This window comes from Moschus berezovskii, chromosome 8, assembly GCF_049115385.1.
Source record: "Moschus berezovskii isolate FMDL1 chromosome 8, NW_MosBer_1.0, whole genome shotgun sequence".
Classification (NCBI taxonomy): domain Eukaryota; kingdom Metazoa; phylum Chordata; class Mammalia; order Artiodactyla; family Moschidae; genus Moschus; species Moschus berezovskii.
This window is the reverse complement of record NC_142467.1, coordinates 30,346,819-30,364,831: the sequence shown is the minus strand read 5'-3', so window position 1 is coordinate 30,364,831 and position 18,013 is coordinate 30,346,819. Positions and strand designations below refer to the sequence as shown.

General features: G+C 37.5%; 1 protein-coding gene across 11 annotated transcripts in view; it reads left to right on the top strand.

Moving 5' to 3' along the window:
* Window positions 1-18,013, top strand: part of ZFYVE16 (zinc finger FYVE-type containing 16) — a 63,748-nt gene that overhangs the window by 27,828 nt on the left and 17,907 nt on the right. For 10 of the 11 annotated variants that reach the window (XR_016038016.1, XM_055428839.2, XM_055428841.2 and 7 more), the window contains 9 exons: window positions 1,845-1,987; window positions 3,780-4,155; window positions 5,556-5,678; window positions 9,980-10,135; window positions 11,632-11,856; window positions 14,485-14,567; window positions 15,674-15,778; window positions 16,146-16,293; window positions 17,121-17,201. Coding sequence is in view for 9 of the 11 variants with exons in the window: in XM_055428839.2 (XP_055284814.2) it covers window positions 1,845-1,987; window positions 3,780-4,155; window positions 5,556-5,678; window positions 9,980-10,135; window positions 11,632-11,856; window positions 14,485-14,567; window positions 15,674-15,778; window positions 16,146-16,293; window positions 17,121-17,201 (1,440 nt within the window). In the remaining 2 variants the exon portion in view is untranslated. Of the gene's footprint in view, window positions 1-1,844; window positions 1,988-3,779; window positions 4,156-5,555; window positions 5,679-9,979; window positions 10,136-11,631; window positions 11,857-14,484; window positions 14,568-15,673; window positions 15,779-16,145; window positions 16,294-17,120; window positions 17,202-17,422; window positions 17,595-18,013 lie in introns of all 11 variants that reach the window. The other variant, XR_016038017.1, reaches the window with a different exon arrangement.

Sequence of the window (18,013 nt, the reverse complement as noted above, 5' to 3'; positions counted from 1 at the left end):
TAAAAAGCTTTGGGCACTCTGTTCTTTTTTACAACTTATTGTGGTTTAGGATCTTGAGTAAAACCTGTATAGACTTTTATTTAATTTTCATATTGAAGTGTAGTTGATTTACAATGTTGGGTTTGTTTCAGCTGTATGGTGCAGTGATTCAGTTATATATGTATATATGTTCTTTTTCAGATTCTTTTCCCTTATAGGTCATTATAAAATATTGAGTGTAGTTCCCTATGCTATTCAGTACTGTGTATATTTTTTAGCATAAACTAGGTACTCTTGCCTAGAAAATCCCATGGATGGAGGAGCCTGGTAGGCTGCAGTCCGTGGGGTCGCTATGGGTCGGAGACGACTGAGTGACTTCACTTTCACTTTTCACTTTCACACATTGGAGAAGGAAATGGCAACCCACTCCAGTGTTCTTGTCTGGAGAATCCCAGGGACGGGGGAGCCGGGTGGGCTTCCGTCTATGGGGTCACACAGAGTCGGACATGACTGAAGTGACTTAGCAGCAGCAGCATTAGTCTGTAACATGCTAGAAAATAACTGATTTTCAGACAAATTCAGGTATTTCTGTCAACTGTTTTGAATTTCACTTCTCTCTCACCTAATAGCTTTTTTCTATTTGTCATTGTGACTTAAATAATGAGGTTCAGCATGTATGGTTATATATTACAACTCTAAAGATGATAAGATTGCTTTTTAAAATATTTATATATTTTCTTATATTGACTTTAAAATTATTAAATTATGAAGCATTGTAAATACAAGAAAGATACCTTTTAAAATATATCCACCCATGTTGCAGAAATTATATATAAGTCCAATTTTTTCAGTGTTATTTGTATTATGATATGGAAAGTTGGTCCTTTTGATGTTCATATGTTCTAAAATCTGGTAAGAATTTTCATAACCTTCCTCTGTAGATGCTTTTTAACAAAAGAGAACAGATATTTATGCTGACATCTAGTTATTTCCTCCAAATTTGAGAGGAAAATATTAATTACTATTAAGAAATGTAAATTAATTACATTAAAAAATGTAAATATCCAACATTATAAGAGCAAAACATGTTGTGCTTCTGTTAGAAGTAGAAATTGACCTCCGATGCACAAGTGATCCCATTTCTTTTTTTTAGACTTTTTATGCCTCTTTCTTCTGTTCTTCATACTTTTTTCCCTTTGCATATCTACCATGCTCTGATCTATTCCATTTTCCCTCCCTGTGCCTTAGTCCCTAAATTTTATTTCGTCTCCATACTCACAAAGTTAGCCTTAATGATATAGGCTTTAAATCTGTATTCGATGTTTTTAAGATATAATGTCTTTTGTCTGCTCTTTTTCTGACTTCGGAATTCCTAGGGCCAGCCTTGGAGAAGGCAATGGCACCCCACTCCAGTACTCTTGCCTGGAAAATCCCATGGACGGAGGAGCCTGGTGGGCTACAGTCCATGGGGTCGCCAAGAGTCGGAGACGACTGAGCGACTTCACTTTCGCTTTTCACTTTCCTGCATTGGAGAAGGAAATGGCAACCCACTCCAGTGTTCTTGCCTGGAGAATCCTAGGGATGGCGGAGTCTGGTGGGCTGCCGTCTAAGGGGTTGCACAGAGTCGGACACAACTGAAGCAACTTAGCAGCAGCAGTAGGGCCAGCCCTGCCTTTGTAGGAATTAGGAAAAAAACTGTTCCGGGTAGATGAATCACAAAATGCCATTTCTGTAGGCCTTGAAACCCTGAAATGCAGGGCTTGCCAATAGTTAGAAAAAGCTTTTGAAAATTTTTCCTGACCTATTTAATATTAAATCATTGCAATATCAAATTAAAATGGTTTACTTTTTTAAACTGATCCTAGGATTATGCTCCAAAGAACAGAAGAGAGTATGGTTTGCAGATGGTATATTGCCCAATGGTGAGGTTGCAGATACAACAAAATTATCATCTGGAAGTAAAAGATGTTCTGAAGACTTTAGTCCTCTCTTACCCGATATGCCGTTGGTAAGGAATCTAAAGAATGACTGGTTAATTTAGTAAAATTTTATTTTATAGGTAATTCTTTGCATGATTATTAGAGTCGTCGTTTAGTTGCTAAGTCCTATCTGACTCTTTGGCGACCCCACAGACTATCGCCTGCCAGATGCCTCAGTCCATGGGATTTCACAGGCAAGAATACTGGAGTGGGTTGCCATTTCCTTCTCCAGGGGATGTTCCTGACCCAGGGGTTGAACCTGCATCTCCTGCGTTGGTAGGCAGATACTTTACCACTGAGGCACCAGGGAAGCCCCCGATTACTAGAGTACTTTTTAAAAAATTTGTTGAGCTTCATTAAATGAGAAACATATGATGTAGTGAATATATTTTAGATTTTATTTTTTAATGTCAGTTTAAGGCAATGATTCTTAAAAATTTTTTATCTCAGGATCCCTTTATGCTCTTAAAAAATTATTGAGAACTCAAAAGAACTGTAGGTTATGTGGGTTATGTTTATTGATAATTACTGAATTAAAACTGACAAAAATTTTAAACAAATTAATTAAAAATAAGCTCATTAATAGAAATAATATTTTTATGAAAAGTTTTCAAAATAAAAGTTTAGTGAGAGGAATAACATTGTTTTATATTTTGTGTAAATTTCTTTAACATCTGGCTTAATAGAAGATAGATTCTTACATCTACTTCTAAATTCAGTCTGTTGTGATAAGTTGTTTTAGTTAAATGAAGAAAATCCTGGGACCTCACTGACGTCCTGAAAGGGTGTTGAGATCCCTGGACCACATTTTGAGAACCACTAGTATGGGGAAATAGAACTGAGATTTTAGTAAGGCAATTTAGACTGATTTGTTTAATGATTTTCAAACATTCAGTGAAGTATCTGATGGTAGTATATACGTTTATACAGATGTACTAGGTGTTAAATAGAAGACATAATATAGAATCCAAACCCACTAAGAACTCTTAATTGTGAAATAGTAAAATACTTACAAAAGCAAGTATTAATATATGAAGTAGAAATCTTGTTTATTCACTAAACAGAGATTTATTGAGCATCTCCTCTGAGCCAGTTACCTGGTTTATCCAGGGTACATACATTAGACGAGATGCACATGTGTCCTCTCTTCAAGTTCCCATACCATATAAACTTCGGTTGTTTGTCAGTAAGAGTTCATGAGCTAGGTTTTACAAGGAGCCGTAATTACCGAAAGTAATTACCAAAAATATGTTCCTTAGCTAGCACCTACCCTCAATCAATATTTTAACAAAATGGAATTTTTATAGAGGCTAGTATTACTTGAGTTCATAAACAGTTCTCTATTGATTCAGGTTTGGCCAGTCTAAAAGAAAAGGGGAGGGGGGCTTAATTGAAGCAGATTTGATGTATAGTTTATTCCAGATGGCTACTGTTGTGGAATATATCTACCATTTTGCTTCCTAACCACTTCCCTCTCCGCCTTCTCCCCTTTTCCTCTCCCTTGCCACCTCCCAGCCAGGCTTTTGTGTCTATTAGGAGGAGGAGTGCCTTGGGTTGAACTAATAAACATGCTAACTTTGTGATATGGAATAGGATCCTGAAGTTCTCCTTGCCTCCTTTTTCCAGTCTATAAAATTAAAGTCATACTTACCTGAGCATATAGTAAAGCTAAACCTGGAAATTTGGCTTCTAAAGAATTTCTGAGCACATTTTTATTTTATTTATACTTTTTCAAAAGATATCTTTGACTGTAGAAATCAATATTTCACATTTGAGCAGAGACCAGGAACTGATTTGGGCTTTTTCCTCTATATTTCACAGATGGTAGACACAGTGGATCATACCCATTCTGCTCCAGTGGAAAAACCAAACAGTGAGACAGGAGATACAAGAAATGAGATAATTCGAAGTCCTACTTCTCAGGGTCCACCTGTGGAAAAACTACCTACAAACACAAGAGCTGAGGGATTGCCTCCATCTGCTTCTTTTACAGCAGATGATGATGTTTTTGCAGAAACTGAGGAACCACCAGGTCCTCCTGATGTCTTGGTTAACAGCAGCTTACCTGTTACTAGTACTTCAGATTATAGGTTATTGTGTGGTATTGATAATAATGTTTGCAATAAGATTAGTCTTCTACCTGATGATGAGGACAGCTTGCCCCCTCTTCTGGTTACATCTGGAGAAAAGGGATCAGGTAGGATAGCAGTTATTTAAATTTAAAAAGGAGTTTTGTTGGGTTTTTTTTAAAGAATATATTGATGAATTTTGTCTCTGATATATGAAATGTATGTTTTTAAACTTACTGTGGTTGAAATATGTATGATGGCATGGAACACTAGTTTACAAAAAGTCTTACTATATGAAAACAATTCTAAAAATTTCTGACCTCTTGAGTTGATTTGAATGTGATTCACTTATCTGGGTCCCTAATTTAAAGTCCAGTACAACAGAGAAATTCATAGACTTTAAGTCCTGTATTAGTTTTGACTCCATATCATTTTTTTTTAAGATGCATAGTGCCTAAAGAAAAGAATATTGGATTGGATGACAGAAAAAGAAATTTTAGTTCCTTACTGCTACATAATATACCTATGACTTGAAGCATAATTTAATCTTTTGGACCTCAGGTTCCTTTGTAAAATAAGATAATTTACTTGGTCTCTAAGAACCTTTCTAAGCTGGAGATTCTGTGGCTATCTCCCACCTTGGAATAGTTCCTTAAGAATACATCCATGTAACTCCAGGCATTATGCTGCATCCCACGTGAAATGATTACGTTCTGTGCCTGATAGTGTAGGAGAATGAAGCCTAGGATCTCTGTTCTGTAAGCAGGAGCTATTTTAATATCCTAGTGATAGGGGCAGAAATACTGTAAGCCCTGTTCTTTGCATGCCATTGGTATATTTTCCTGTTGATTGTCAAGTTCTTTCTTAGCTACTTATCACTGACCTAAGCCTTTTCAGAGCAAGCAGTATATACAGTTTGGGTCTAGACTACTTTTATAGTTGCAAATTTCAGAATGTATAATTGGAGTGGCTGGCAGATTGGAATCCACTTTAGAAAACTGTCTTAAAAGCTTAAAGGTGCTGAAATTATATCAGTATGCTGTTTAATCAACATATTTGTGTATAGACTATATATAATTGATCAGAATTTATATGTATTCTAATATTAATCAGTTCAGTTCAGTTCAGTCGCTCAGTCGTGTCCGACTCTCCGCGACCCCATGAATCACAGCACGAAAGGCCTCCCTGTCCATCACCAACTCCCGGAGTACACCCAAACTCATGTCCACAGAGTCGGTGATGCCATCCAGCCATCTCATTCTCCGTCGTCCCCTTCTCCTCCCGCCCCCAACCTTTCCCAGCATCAGAGTCTTTTCCAGTGAGTCAACTCGTCTCATGAGGTGGCCAAAGTAAAAATTAGTAGTATATAACAGTTGTCTGGTTATTGACTGATTTCATGAACAGATGTGTTTTTGCTTCTTAACTGGGATCAAATCATTGGTGGATTTATAAATGTGGCTTTTTTGTGATAGGCATATTTAACAGGAGACATGTTTATTCTAATTAATATGTTATTTTCATGTTTTAGTGCCTGTAGTAGAAGAACACCCATCTCATGAACAGATCATTTTGCTTCTTGAAGGCGAAGGTTCTTGTCCTGTTACATTTGTCTTAAATGCTAATCTACTTGTGAATGTCAAGTTAGCATTTTGTAAGTAACGATTTATTTTTCTTTGCCTAATTGGTAAACAGGATTTCTGAATGATTAATTTCATTGTCAGGTTAAATTCTGATTGGCAACTGTAAAAAAATAAGCAGTATTGGATATTGATTTTTTTAGTCAAATATTATATAAATAAATTTTGCAGTTTTACATGCAGTGAGATTTGAAGTAATAGTTTAAAGATTTTTACTCAGTTCAGTCTCTTGGTCATGTCCGACTCTTTGCGACCCGATGGACTGCAGCATGCCAGGCCTGCCTGTCCATCACCAGCGCCTGGAGCCTACTCAAACTCATGTCCATTGAGTCAGTGACGCCATCCAACCATCTCATCCTCTGTCATCCCCTTCTCCCACCATCAATCTTTCCCAGCATCAGAGTCTTTACAGAAGAGTCAATTCTTTGTATCAGGTGTCCAAAGTGTTGGAGTTTCAACTTCAGCATCAGTCCTTCCAATGAATATTCAGGACTGATTTCCTTTAGGATGGACTGGTTGGATCTCCTTGCTGTCTGAGGGACTCTCAAGAGTCTTCTCCAACACCACAGTTCAAAAGCATCAATTCTTCTGTGTTCAACTTTCTTTATACTCCAGCTCTCACATCCATACATGACTACTGGAAAAACCATAGCTTTGACTAGACGGACCTTTGTTGACAAAGTAATATCTCTGCTTTTTAATAAGCTATCTAGGTTTTGGTCATAACTTTTCTTCCAAGGAGCAAGTGTCTTTTCATTTCATAGCTTTCGTTACCATCTGCAGTGATTTTGGAGCCCCCAAAAATAAAGTGTGTCACTGTTTCTATTGTTTCCCCATTTGCCATGAAGTGATGGGATGAGATGCCATGATCTTAGTTTTCTGAATGTTGAGCTTTAAGCCAACTTTTTCACTGTCCTCTTGCACTTTCATCAAGAGGCTATTTAGTTCTTCTTCACTTTCTGCCATAAGGGTGGTGTCATCTGCATATCTGAGGTCATTGATATTTCTCCCGGCAATCTTGATTCCAGCTTGTGCTTCATCCAGCCTAGCATTTTGCATGATGTACTCTGCATATAAGTTAAGTAAGCAGGGTGACAATATACAGCCTTGACATACTCCTTTCCCGATTTGGAACCAGTCTGTTGTTCCGTGTCCAGTTCTAACTGTTGCTTCTTGACCTGCATATAGATTTCTCGGGAGGCAGGTCAGGTGGTCTGGTATTTCCATCTCTTTAAGAATTTTCCACAGTTTATTGTGATCCACACAGTCAAAGGCTTTGGCTTGGTCAATAAAGCAGAAGTAGATGTTTTTCTGGAACTCTCTTGCTTTTTCGATGATCCAGCTGATGTTGGCAATTTGATCTCTGGTTCCTCTGCCTTTTCTAAACACACCTGGAAGTTCACGGTTCATGTACTGTTGAAGACTGGCTTGGAGAATTTTGAGCATTACTTTGCTAGCGTGTGAGATGAGTGCAATTGTGCGGTAGTTTAAGGTTTCTTTGACATTGCATTTCTTTGGGATTGGGATAAAAACTGACTTGTTCCAGTCCTCTGGCCACTGCTGAGTTTTCCAAATTTGCTGGCACATTGAGTGTAGTGCTTTCACAGCATCATCTTTTAGGGTTTGAAATATCTCAACTGGAATTCCATCACCTCCACTGGCTTTGTTTTTAGTGATGCTTCCTAAGACCCACTTGACTTTTCATTCCAGGATATCTGGCTCTAGGTGAGTGATCACACCATCATGATTATCTGGGTCGTGAAGATCTTCTCTGTATAGTTCTTCTGTATATTCTTGACACCCCTTCTTAATATCTGCTGCTTCTGTTGGGTCCATACCATTTCTGTCCTTTATTGAACCCATCTTTGCATGAAATGTTCCCTTGGTATCTCTAATTTTCTTGAAGAGATCTCTAGTCTTTCCCATTCTATTGTTTTCCTGTATTTCTTTGAATTGATCACCGAGGAAGGCTTTCTTATCTCTCTTTGCTGTTCTTTGGAACTCTGCATTCAAATGGGTATATCTTTCCTTTTCTCCTTTGTCTTTTGCTTCCTTCTTTTCACAGCTATTTGTAAGGCCTCCTCAGACAACCGTTTGGCCTTTTTGCATTTCTTTTTCTTGGGGATGGTCTTTATCACTGCCTCCTATACACTGTCACAAACCTCCGTCCATAGTTCTTCAGGCACTCTGTCTATCAGATCTAATCCCTTGAATCTATTTGTCACTGCCACTGTATAATCGTAAGGGATTTGATTTAGGTCATACCTAAATGGTCTAGTGGTTTTCCCTACTTTCTTCAATTTAAGTCTGAATTTGGCAATAAGGAGTTCATGATCTGAGCCACAGTCAGCTCCCAGTCTTGTTTTTGCTGACTGTATAGAGCTTCTCCATCTTTGGCTGCAAAGAATATAATCAGTCCTATTTCGGTATTGATCATCTGGTGATGTCCATGTGTAGAGTTGTCTCTTGTGTTGTAGGAAGAGGGTGTTTGCTATGACCAGTGCGTTCTCTTGGCAAAACTCTGTTAATCTGTGCCCTGCTTCATTCTCTCCTCCAAGGCCAAATTTGCCCGTTACTCCAGGTATGTCTTGACTTCCTACTTTTGCATTCCAGTCCCCTCTAAGGAAAAGGACATCTTTTATGGGTGTTAGTTCTAGAAGGTCTTGTAGGTTTTCATAGAACTGTTAAGCTTCTTTAGCATTACTGCTCCAGGCATAGACTTGGATTACTGTGATATTGAATGGTTTGCCTTGGAAACAGAGATCATTCTGTCGTTTTTGAGATTGCATCCAAGTACTGCATTTTGGACTCTTGTTGACTATGATGGCTACTCCATTTCTTCTAAGGGATTCTTGCCTAGAGTAGTAGATGTAATGGTCATCTGAGTTAAATTCACCCATTCCAGTCCATTTCAGTTTGCTGCTACTGCTAAGTCACCTCAGTCGTGTCCAACTCTGTGTGACCCCATAGACGGAAGCCCACCAGGCTCCCCCATCCCTGGGATTCTCCAGGCAAGAACACTGGAGTGGGTCGCCATTTCCTTCTCCAATGTGTGAAAGTGAAAAGTGAAAGTGAAGTCGCTCAGTCGTGTCCGACTAGTAGCGACCCCACGGACTGCAGCCCACCAGGCTCCTCCATCCATGGGATTTTCTAGGCAATAGTACTGGAGTGGCTTAGTTCTAGGACTAGGGCACAGAAATACAGTTTAAATTTGGGGGGGATAAGCTGGGCTGGCTGCAGCTCTACTGTTTCTCTTCCTCCCTTCTGCAACCCCATTTCACCCTGTTCAGGCCCCCACACCGCAGGAACCCCTCCCCTGGAGAGAATAAGGATGGAGCATCGCAGCACATGTCCACACAGAGACATGAACCCACGCAAGCACAAGCAACACCCTGAGTAGAGCTTGGAGATCAGGTGCAGCCCTACTGAACCTGTTTTACATGGGGCTCTCACTTACCCATGGTTCAGTCTTAGGACGAACAAGTGGAAGTCAATTAAGAGGAAAATATCTTGACTCTCAAGCGGTGGCTCTCAGCGGGGAGGCTGCCCTCTAGGAGACATTTGGCCACATCTGGGGACATTTTTGGTTTACTGATTACTAAAATGTCAATGTTCACTCTTGCCATCTCCTGTTTGACCACTTCCAATTTGCCTTGATTCATGGACCTAACATTCCAGGTTCCTTGCTATATTGCTCTTTATAGCATCAGACTTCTATCACCAGTCACATCTACAACTGGATGTTGCTTTTGCTTTGGCTCCATCTCTTCTTTCTGGAGTTACTTCTCTGCTGATCTCCAATAGCGTATTGGGCACCTACTGACCAGGGGAGTTCCAGTGGACCACATTTTGTCAGACCTGTCCACCATGACCTGTCCGTCTTGGGCAGCCCTACAGGGCATGGCTTATAGTTTTGTTGAGTTAGACAAGGCTGTTGTTCATGTGATCAGATTGGTTAATTTTCTGTGATTGTGGTTTTCATTCTGTCTGCCTCTGGTGGAAAAGGATAAGAGGCTTATACCAGCTTCCTGATGGGAGATTCTGACTGAGGGTGAAACTGGATCTTGATGGGCGGGGCCACGCTCAGTAAATCTTTAATCCAATTTTCTGTTGATGGGCAGGGCTGTGTTCCTCCCTGTTATTTGACCTGAGGCCAAATCTATTGAAGTAATCTTACACAGTTACACAAGTAATCTTACACAATTCAGTTTAAAGTTTTTGTGAAAACATTGGGGAAATGAGTTTGAAAATTTGTGCTTCATGCAAAGGACAACTAGAAGCTGACATTTACAGTTGTATGCTTTTGTCACTTAAGATTCATCAGACAAATACTGGTACTTCTCAACCAATGGACTGCATGGCTTGGGACAAGCAGAAATTATTATTCTATTGTTATGTTTGCCAAATGAAGATACTATTCCTAAGGACATCTTCAGACTGTTTATCACCATTTATAAGGATGCTCTGAAAGGTACAGTATTTTATTGTTAAGTGTTCAGACCAGGGGATGGATAAATGAGGGGCATTTTTGCTTTTAGCAGTGCTAACTATCCTAAAGGTTTATTTTATAAAGAGATTACTGATTACTTAAAAGAGCTTCAGTTCAGTTCAGTTCAGTTCAGTTCGGTCGCTCAGTCTTGTCCGACTCTCCGCGACCCCATGAATCACAGCACGCCAGGCCTCCCTATCCATCACCAACTCCCGGAGTACACTCAAACTCATGTCCACAGAGTCAGTGATGCCATCCAGCCATCTCATTCTCGGTCGTCCCCTTCTCCTCCTGCCCCCAACCTTTCCCAGCATCAGAGTCTTTTCCAGTGAGTCAACTCTACACAGTAGTCCCCCTTTATCTGAAGGGGATAAGTTCCAAGACCCCAGTGGCTGCCTAAAACTGGAAATGGTACCGAACCCTATTGTACTATTTTTCTGTAGTATGTATATGCTATATGAAAAATAGCGTATATGTATATATATAAAAAATATATATATATATATGTGTTTTGTGCTTAGTTGCTCAGTCGTGTCCAACTCTTTACAACCCCATGGACTGCAGCCTACCAGGCTCCTCTGTCCATGGAGATTGTCCAAGCAAGAATACTAGAGTGGGTTGTGATGCCCTCCTCCAGGGGATCTTCCCAACCCAGGGATCGAACTCAGGTCTCCTGTATTGCAGGCGGATTTTTTACTGTCTGAGCCACCAGGGACATCCAGGAACACTGGAGTGGGTAGCCTATCCCTTCACAGGAGGGCTTCCTGACCCAGGAATCAAACCAGGGTCTCCTGCATTGCTGGAGGATTCTTTACCAGCTGAGCTACTGGGAAAGCCACACACACACCACACACATAATATTTTTTCATACATACCTATGATGAAGCTTAATTTATAAATTAGGCAGAGTAAGAGAACATCCGAATTGCCAACATCACTTCTCTTGTGCCTTGGGCCAATATTAAGAAAAATCAGGGTTACCTGACCACAAGTGCAGTGACTATAACAGTTGGTCTAATAACTGAGACTGCTACTGCTACTGACTAATGGCCTGTAGCGCATACAGTGTGAACATGCTGGACAGATGGCCCATGGTGTGGCTCACATCCCAGGGGGGCAGAGCAGGAGATTTATTTAAGTTTCCATGTAATATTTTTGGACCACAGTTGACCAGAGGTAACTAAAACCATGGAAAGGCTGTATAAGATTTGGGGAACATGATGACTTCACTTGACCTTGAAGTAAGGAGAAAAATTTAAAAACACCTATGGTTAGAAACATTCTCAAATTTTTGTTCACAATTCCCAGTCCTCAGAAATAACTGAACTTTATGCACACAAGGTATTTAATGCTTCTTCAAGAGTGAAAGTAAGGAAAATATATTGCTTTTCTTTAAGAAAGTTTATATTGGGACATTCAGACTCAGAATGCCACTTGAAAACAATTTAAAATCTTTTTATTAATGATTTTATTTCTAGGAAAATACATAGAAAACTTGGACAGTATTACCTTTACTGAGAGTTTTCTCAGCAGCAAGGATCATGGAGGATTTTTATTTATTACACCTACTTTTCAGAAACTTGATGATCTCCTATTACCAAGTAATCCTTTTCTTTGTGGAATTCTTATCCAGAAGCTAGAGATTCCCTGGGCAAAGGTTTTTCCTATGCGTTTAATGTTGAGATTGGGTGCAGAATATAAAGGTAAGTTTTAGAATAATAAATTATATAGGTTCATATACTGACTGTAAATAAGAATTTCACATATCATTAAAATGAATGTTTAATGTATTAATGGGACTACTTTTGTTTTGATGTACTTTTAAAATTCTAAAACAGCCCTCCTCTGGTATAAGATTAGTCTAGACAACCTTGATATGTTATGAGTTTCTCGATGTTCCTAATTATTACATTATTAACTTACCTTGAAATTTTTTTTGAACTTCAGAACAAAACACAGAAAACCTTGAAAAGTTTTCTTAAAAGTATTTACTGTAAGGAGTTCATTTTGTTATGTTGCCTATATATTAAGAAGGTAAATCATTGTGCCCCACCCCAATTTGTACATACTATAATGCCAGACATAAATGGTTGTGAAGTAATTGTCAAGGCTTATGTATATTTCTAAGGTTATCTCTAAGCTAAAATAATTTCTGTGTTAAACTTTTTTTAATTCATCCTTTCTTTATCCCTCACAAAAAAGAATAATATGTAAAGTATATCACATATAAGGAAAATTTAGGCATTTGCTTCTAATTTAATGGATATTTTCTTGGAGGAAAATTAAATGTAGAGAAGTTATAAAAGTGACTGTTACTATTTCAAAATGGACAAATTCCATGAAGAGACATACATTTAAGTCTATTTGGCAGATTTATTAAACTAATTTGAGGGGGTGTTCCTTACCATTTAAGATTTAAATACGTGATGCTATTAAATTGTGTTGTAAGAAGTAAAAAATTAACTTTCATCTCAGGTTTTGTACTGTGAACCAAAGAGCTTAAGAGAGAGCATTCTCAGCCACATGTTTCATCCATTCAGCCTCATGTTTTGTCTCTGATACTAATATTTGAATGTTATTTTTACGGAAAGTTAAGTCAAAATACTGGCTAATCTTAAATCATTATGGAACATCATAATCTATAAATTTGGCCAGTATTTTTGCCAGTATCACTTCTATATACTAAATCTGTTTTTCTTATACTGAAAATAGGAAAATCACAGAGTAATATTTTGAGAAACTTCTCAAAATATCAGGTTGGAGCTGGATAGCCCTAATAGCTATTTAGTGATAATGAGAAAAATTAACAGTTGTATACAGAAGTTAATTAGTCTCTGTTTTCTGAGTTCTTTGTGTTTTGCTGTATTTTAGATAGACCGGCATTTTGATGTTACTGGTGTTCATGCCACTTTAGACTAGAATTTTAAATTGTGGGGGGTGTGTGTATGTGTGTGATTATTTTGTTTTAGAGATAATATACCTATGGAGAAGTTCATGGCAAAAGTTTAGAGTCCCAAGATTAAAGACTGAAAACTGTCTGAAATTAGTAATTTTCAAATAGGAATTTCCTGCACTTTTATGTTGAGACTATTTGGGATATCATTAAATGTTGAATTAGATAATTTATGAAGTCCTTTTGTAACTCTTGACAGAATGTCATTAAGTCATAACCTTTTGAAGATTAATGTTTTAGGTAAAATTACCTCTATCAAGTTGCGAAGGATGCTCCCTATTCATATAAAATGAAGTAAAAAAATCAGCCTTTACCTTAATCATAGTTTCCCATTTTAATGTGTTTTACCACCAGCTTACATTTTTTCTGTATTCTCTGTCATCCAAATAGCTTAGTTGTCATTTTTTAAAACTAAAAAAATATGTTTGTAATAGCAAAGATGTGAGTTGCCCTTACTTAGTTTTCTTTAAGTAGATAATGTCAGGTGTGTTTTCTTAGAATCTTAAGTAAGTACATTTATATAATAGGTATTAAAGCGGTTTATTTAACTAAGCTGAGGACTGAAATTCTCAGTTTAACATGTCTGATTTTTACCATCATAGAAATAGTCTTATCTTCTTGTTCTTACTTTCCTTTTCTTCCAGAAGTCCTGCTGCATTGCCACCAAGGTACTTTTCTTTTTTGGTGTGCAGTGTTTATAGTGTCCTTGAGAAAGAGAAAAGTAGATAGGTGACAGATTCCACGTCACTTCTTTTTTTTGTTTTTGTTCCACATCACTTCTTTGCACTGTCTTCCTACATGTTCCTTTTATCATGCTGATCCAAGAACCATATCATCCATAAATTAACAGAATTGAACATTAATTACAATTGCCTTAAAAAATCTTGAATTCTTCATACTTTGTTTTAAATTTTCAGAATGTTTCTTTTTAAACTATAAGAATTTTATAGAGGTCCAGCCAGTTATGGTAATTTTCCAGACATTATAATGTTTGTAAACAACATGTATGATGAAAAGATTAAGTGCTTTGGAATTGGGCAATCCTGGTTACATATCTCTTTTACTAGTTATTAGCTTAGAAACCACAAGCAGGATTATTAACCTCTGTCTCTGCTTCCCATTTGTAAAGTAAGTGTAGATATACTTGCCTAATTGGGTCGTTAATGCAAAATAAATAGGAAACTGTATACAGAGGCCCCAGTTCAATGTAGCATCTAGTACATACACAGTATGGGTTAATGTCACCTCTTACTCTCCCCAAAGATCCGAATAAGTGGTATTTATTCGTAAATTTTGAAAAATGAGAAATAACAGTAATAAATTCAAGGCTTCTTTTAGTTTTTGTTGATGGTAACCAGTTTTCTGTTCTTATATATAGCATATCCTGCTCCTTTAACAAGTATCAGAAGCCGAAAACCTCTTTTTGGAGAAATAGGACACACTATTATGAACTTACTTGTTGTGAGTAATTGAACTGTTTTATTAAGTATTCTTACATTACTTAAAAAATTACTTTAGCAAATTTTATGTATTTATTTTTTCTATCTTAATTTGGCGTATTTGGTATAATGAAAGTTCATTTATAATAAATCCTAATTTATTTAACATAAATGAGCTTTTTTAATGAAGTGCTTTTAGAACACGTCTTCATTTATGTATACCTGATTTAGATTGCCTATGATTCATTCAGCCGCAGTGCTCACACATTTAGGTAAAGTGAGATTTACACAGTTGTTGAAGTTTTAGTAAAAGTATGGTCAATCAGTTAGGTGATTTTGAGCAAAGTGGCCCTAGTCATCTCATTTTTACTCGGAACTATTGGATTAGATGATTTCTGGTTCCTTTGTACCTCTAATTTCTCTAATTTTGTGTTTACCTTTTATTATAGAAAAGTATTTCAATGGACTTGCTTTTATTTATAAATGTTTAGTTAGAAGAACTATTTTGGAAGATCTATAACTGGAAAGAGGAGTGAAAGTGTTAGTCACTCAGTGGTGTCTGACTCTGGGACCCCATGGACTGTAGTCTGCCAGGCTCCTCTGTCCATGGAATTCTCCAGGCAAGAATACTGGAGTGGGTGTCCAGTTCCTTCTCCATGGGATCTTCCCAACCCCGGGATTGAACCCAGGTCTCCCACATTGAAGGAAGATTCCTTACCATCTGAGCCACCAGGGAAGCCCCAAAGAAAAGAGTAGATCACCCTGAAATACTACAGAGTTCTTCCTGAGAATATTTTTTTATATTATTATAAAGTAGCTGGAAGGATTGGAGAAGGAAATGGCAACCCACTCCAGTATTCTTGCCTGGAGAATCCCAGGGACGGAGGAGCCTGGTGGGCTGCCGTCTGTGGGGCCTCACAAGAGTCGGGCACGACTGAAGTGACTGAGCAGCATAGCAGCTGGAAGGATTAGTTTGTTTGTGAAGTTGGCATTGCTTTCTGGATGGCATTTTGATAGTTATGTATGACAAGTTTAAAAATGACAGATACTCTAAAGAAAGGATTTAATGAATGGGTAAATGTTCATGGACAGTAGCTGGAGTTTTATGAAATATTATTGTTTATGTAGGACCTTCGAAATTACCAGTATACCTTGCATAATATAGATCAGCTGTTAATTCATATGGAAATGGGAAAGAGCTGCATAAAAATACCTCGGAAAAAATACAATGATGTAAGTGTAATTACTTTATTCAAGTTTTGAAAATAATATTGAACATTAGATTTCTTTAGAAGTGTGTTAAATTTCTTGTTCTGAATTGGACTAATATATAATGGCAGGAAAAAGTTATTGTTGAAATTTAAGATTTGTTTCCTCATAGAGGATATGTTTAATCCTATTTTTTCTTTTTCTTACTATTTTTATCTGTTTTTTAACTGAGGTAATTTTATCTTAAAACATTTGTTTCTGACTCATTCTCAGGGAGTTGTCCAGACTAAAAGCTTGATAAAGGTGGTCAGAAATATGACTCTTTGAATTATTGCAACTAATAAAGGCATAAAATGTTAAAAATGTTTCTAAATGAGTATTTTTTCCCCAGGTAATGAAAGTAATAAATTCTTCTAATGAGCATGTCATTAGCATTGGAGCTAGTTTTAGTACTGAAGCAGATTCTCATCTAGTCTGTATACAGAATGATGGAGTTTATCAGACACAAGCCAACAGTGCTACTGGCCATCCTAGAAAAGGTGAGTATTGGTTCCTAGTGTTGATCCATAAAACCATCTCAAAAAATAGAATTCCTTTCAAAGAGGAAATATATATATATATAGATGTTTTACTTATTTGCTGAATTGATTATAAAAGTATGTATACTTATTTGTAGTAAGCTTGGAAAACATATTTCAAGGAGTAGTAAAAAGAAAAACGTGTGAGATATGGCCTTTGTTAGATATTTCCTTTTTATATTGATATATATGTTACTTAGATGATTTTATACTAGATACTTTATATTGTGCCTTTTTTAACATACCATTGACATCTTTTTCATTAAAATTAATTTTAAATTAAAATTTAAGAATCTAACATTTATTTGATAAATACTTTTCTACTATCATCTTACGGAGAAGGCAATGGCAAGCCACTCTGGTACTCTTGCCTAGAAAATCCCATGGATGGAGGAGCCTGGTAGGCTGCAGTCCATGGGGTCGCTAAAGGTCGGACACGACTGAGCGACTTCACTTTCACTTTCACTATGTAGTACAAAATTCACAAGGTATAAGTATTTACACTGCAAAATCTCCTTTCCTCCCTAGACCCCCGACTACCCTTTTCCGCTCCCTACAGGCAACCAAACCAGCATTATCAACTTTTGGTATATCCTTTCAGAGACTTCTTGCTTGTGTGTATATTTAAGCAATACCCCTCCATACACACACCTTTCTTCCACTTGTTTTTCCCTTGGCTGCACTGTGTGGCATGGTGGAACTTCTCTGACCATGCATTTAACAAATATCATATACCATAAAACGAGTAGTTTAAACCATAATTATTATTATTGTTTTTTTTAAATCAGTGACAGGTGCAAGTTTTGTGGTATTCAATGGAGCTCTAAAAGCATCTTCAGGATTTCTTGCTAAGTCCAGCATAGTTGAAGGTATGAGTTTCTTCTTTAAGATTGCTTTAATGTAAAGATGTTTTCCATCTCCTTTTTAAAATGTATTTGATACTTACAAAAGAATATATGTAAGTTACAAAGCATAGTACCTCAAACTTACGTGAATCATCACTCAGCCAAGAACTAGAACATGACTAATGACCGGGTCTGCCTCAAGCCTGACAGCTCTGCCTTAACCTGCATTTCTTGTTTGTTTATAGCCTAAAGGTCAGTCTTGAGATGAGCGCTTAGGTTCTTCTCAGGTCTGGTCTTAGCACACACACACCCTGGGCGTGCACTCAGTATTGCACATGCATGAGGCCTCCTGAACTTCCAGATACATGTTAGAGCCTTTCAAAGTACTTATGGACATCTCATTCCCCAGATTTTCCTGTAAGTATTTGCTTGGCCTATTGTTTGCCTCTACTATTATCTGCTGCCACAGGCAGCTATGATGTTGATCACTGGCCACTAATTGTTTTTGACAGATGCTCCTTGAGAAAACACTTATTTTCCACTGGGCAAGCTTAAGAGTCCAGTCAAATAAAGACATTGTATACAGGAGTTCTAGCCCCATTTGCCCTCTCCAGTGTATACCAAGCTGCTGGTTTTTACTATGATTGCTGACTGTTGGTTTTTAAGGCTAATGCTAAACTGGAAAGGAGGGGAGGGGACTAGGAAAGTTAAAATGACACAAAACTTGCTGTTTTTAATCACAATCCTGCCATTTTTCTTATAAATACTCTCCAGATTGGTACAAGTCTTTGGTTAATTTCCAGGGTTTCAAAAATGTTGCTTCTGACACTTTTATT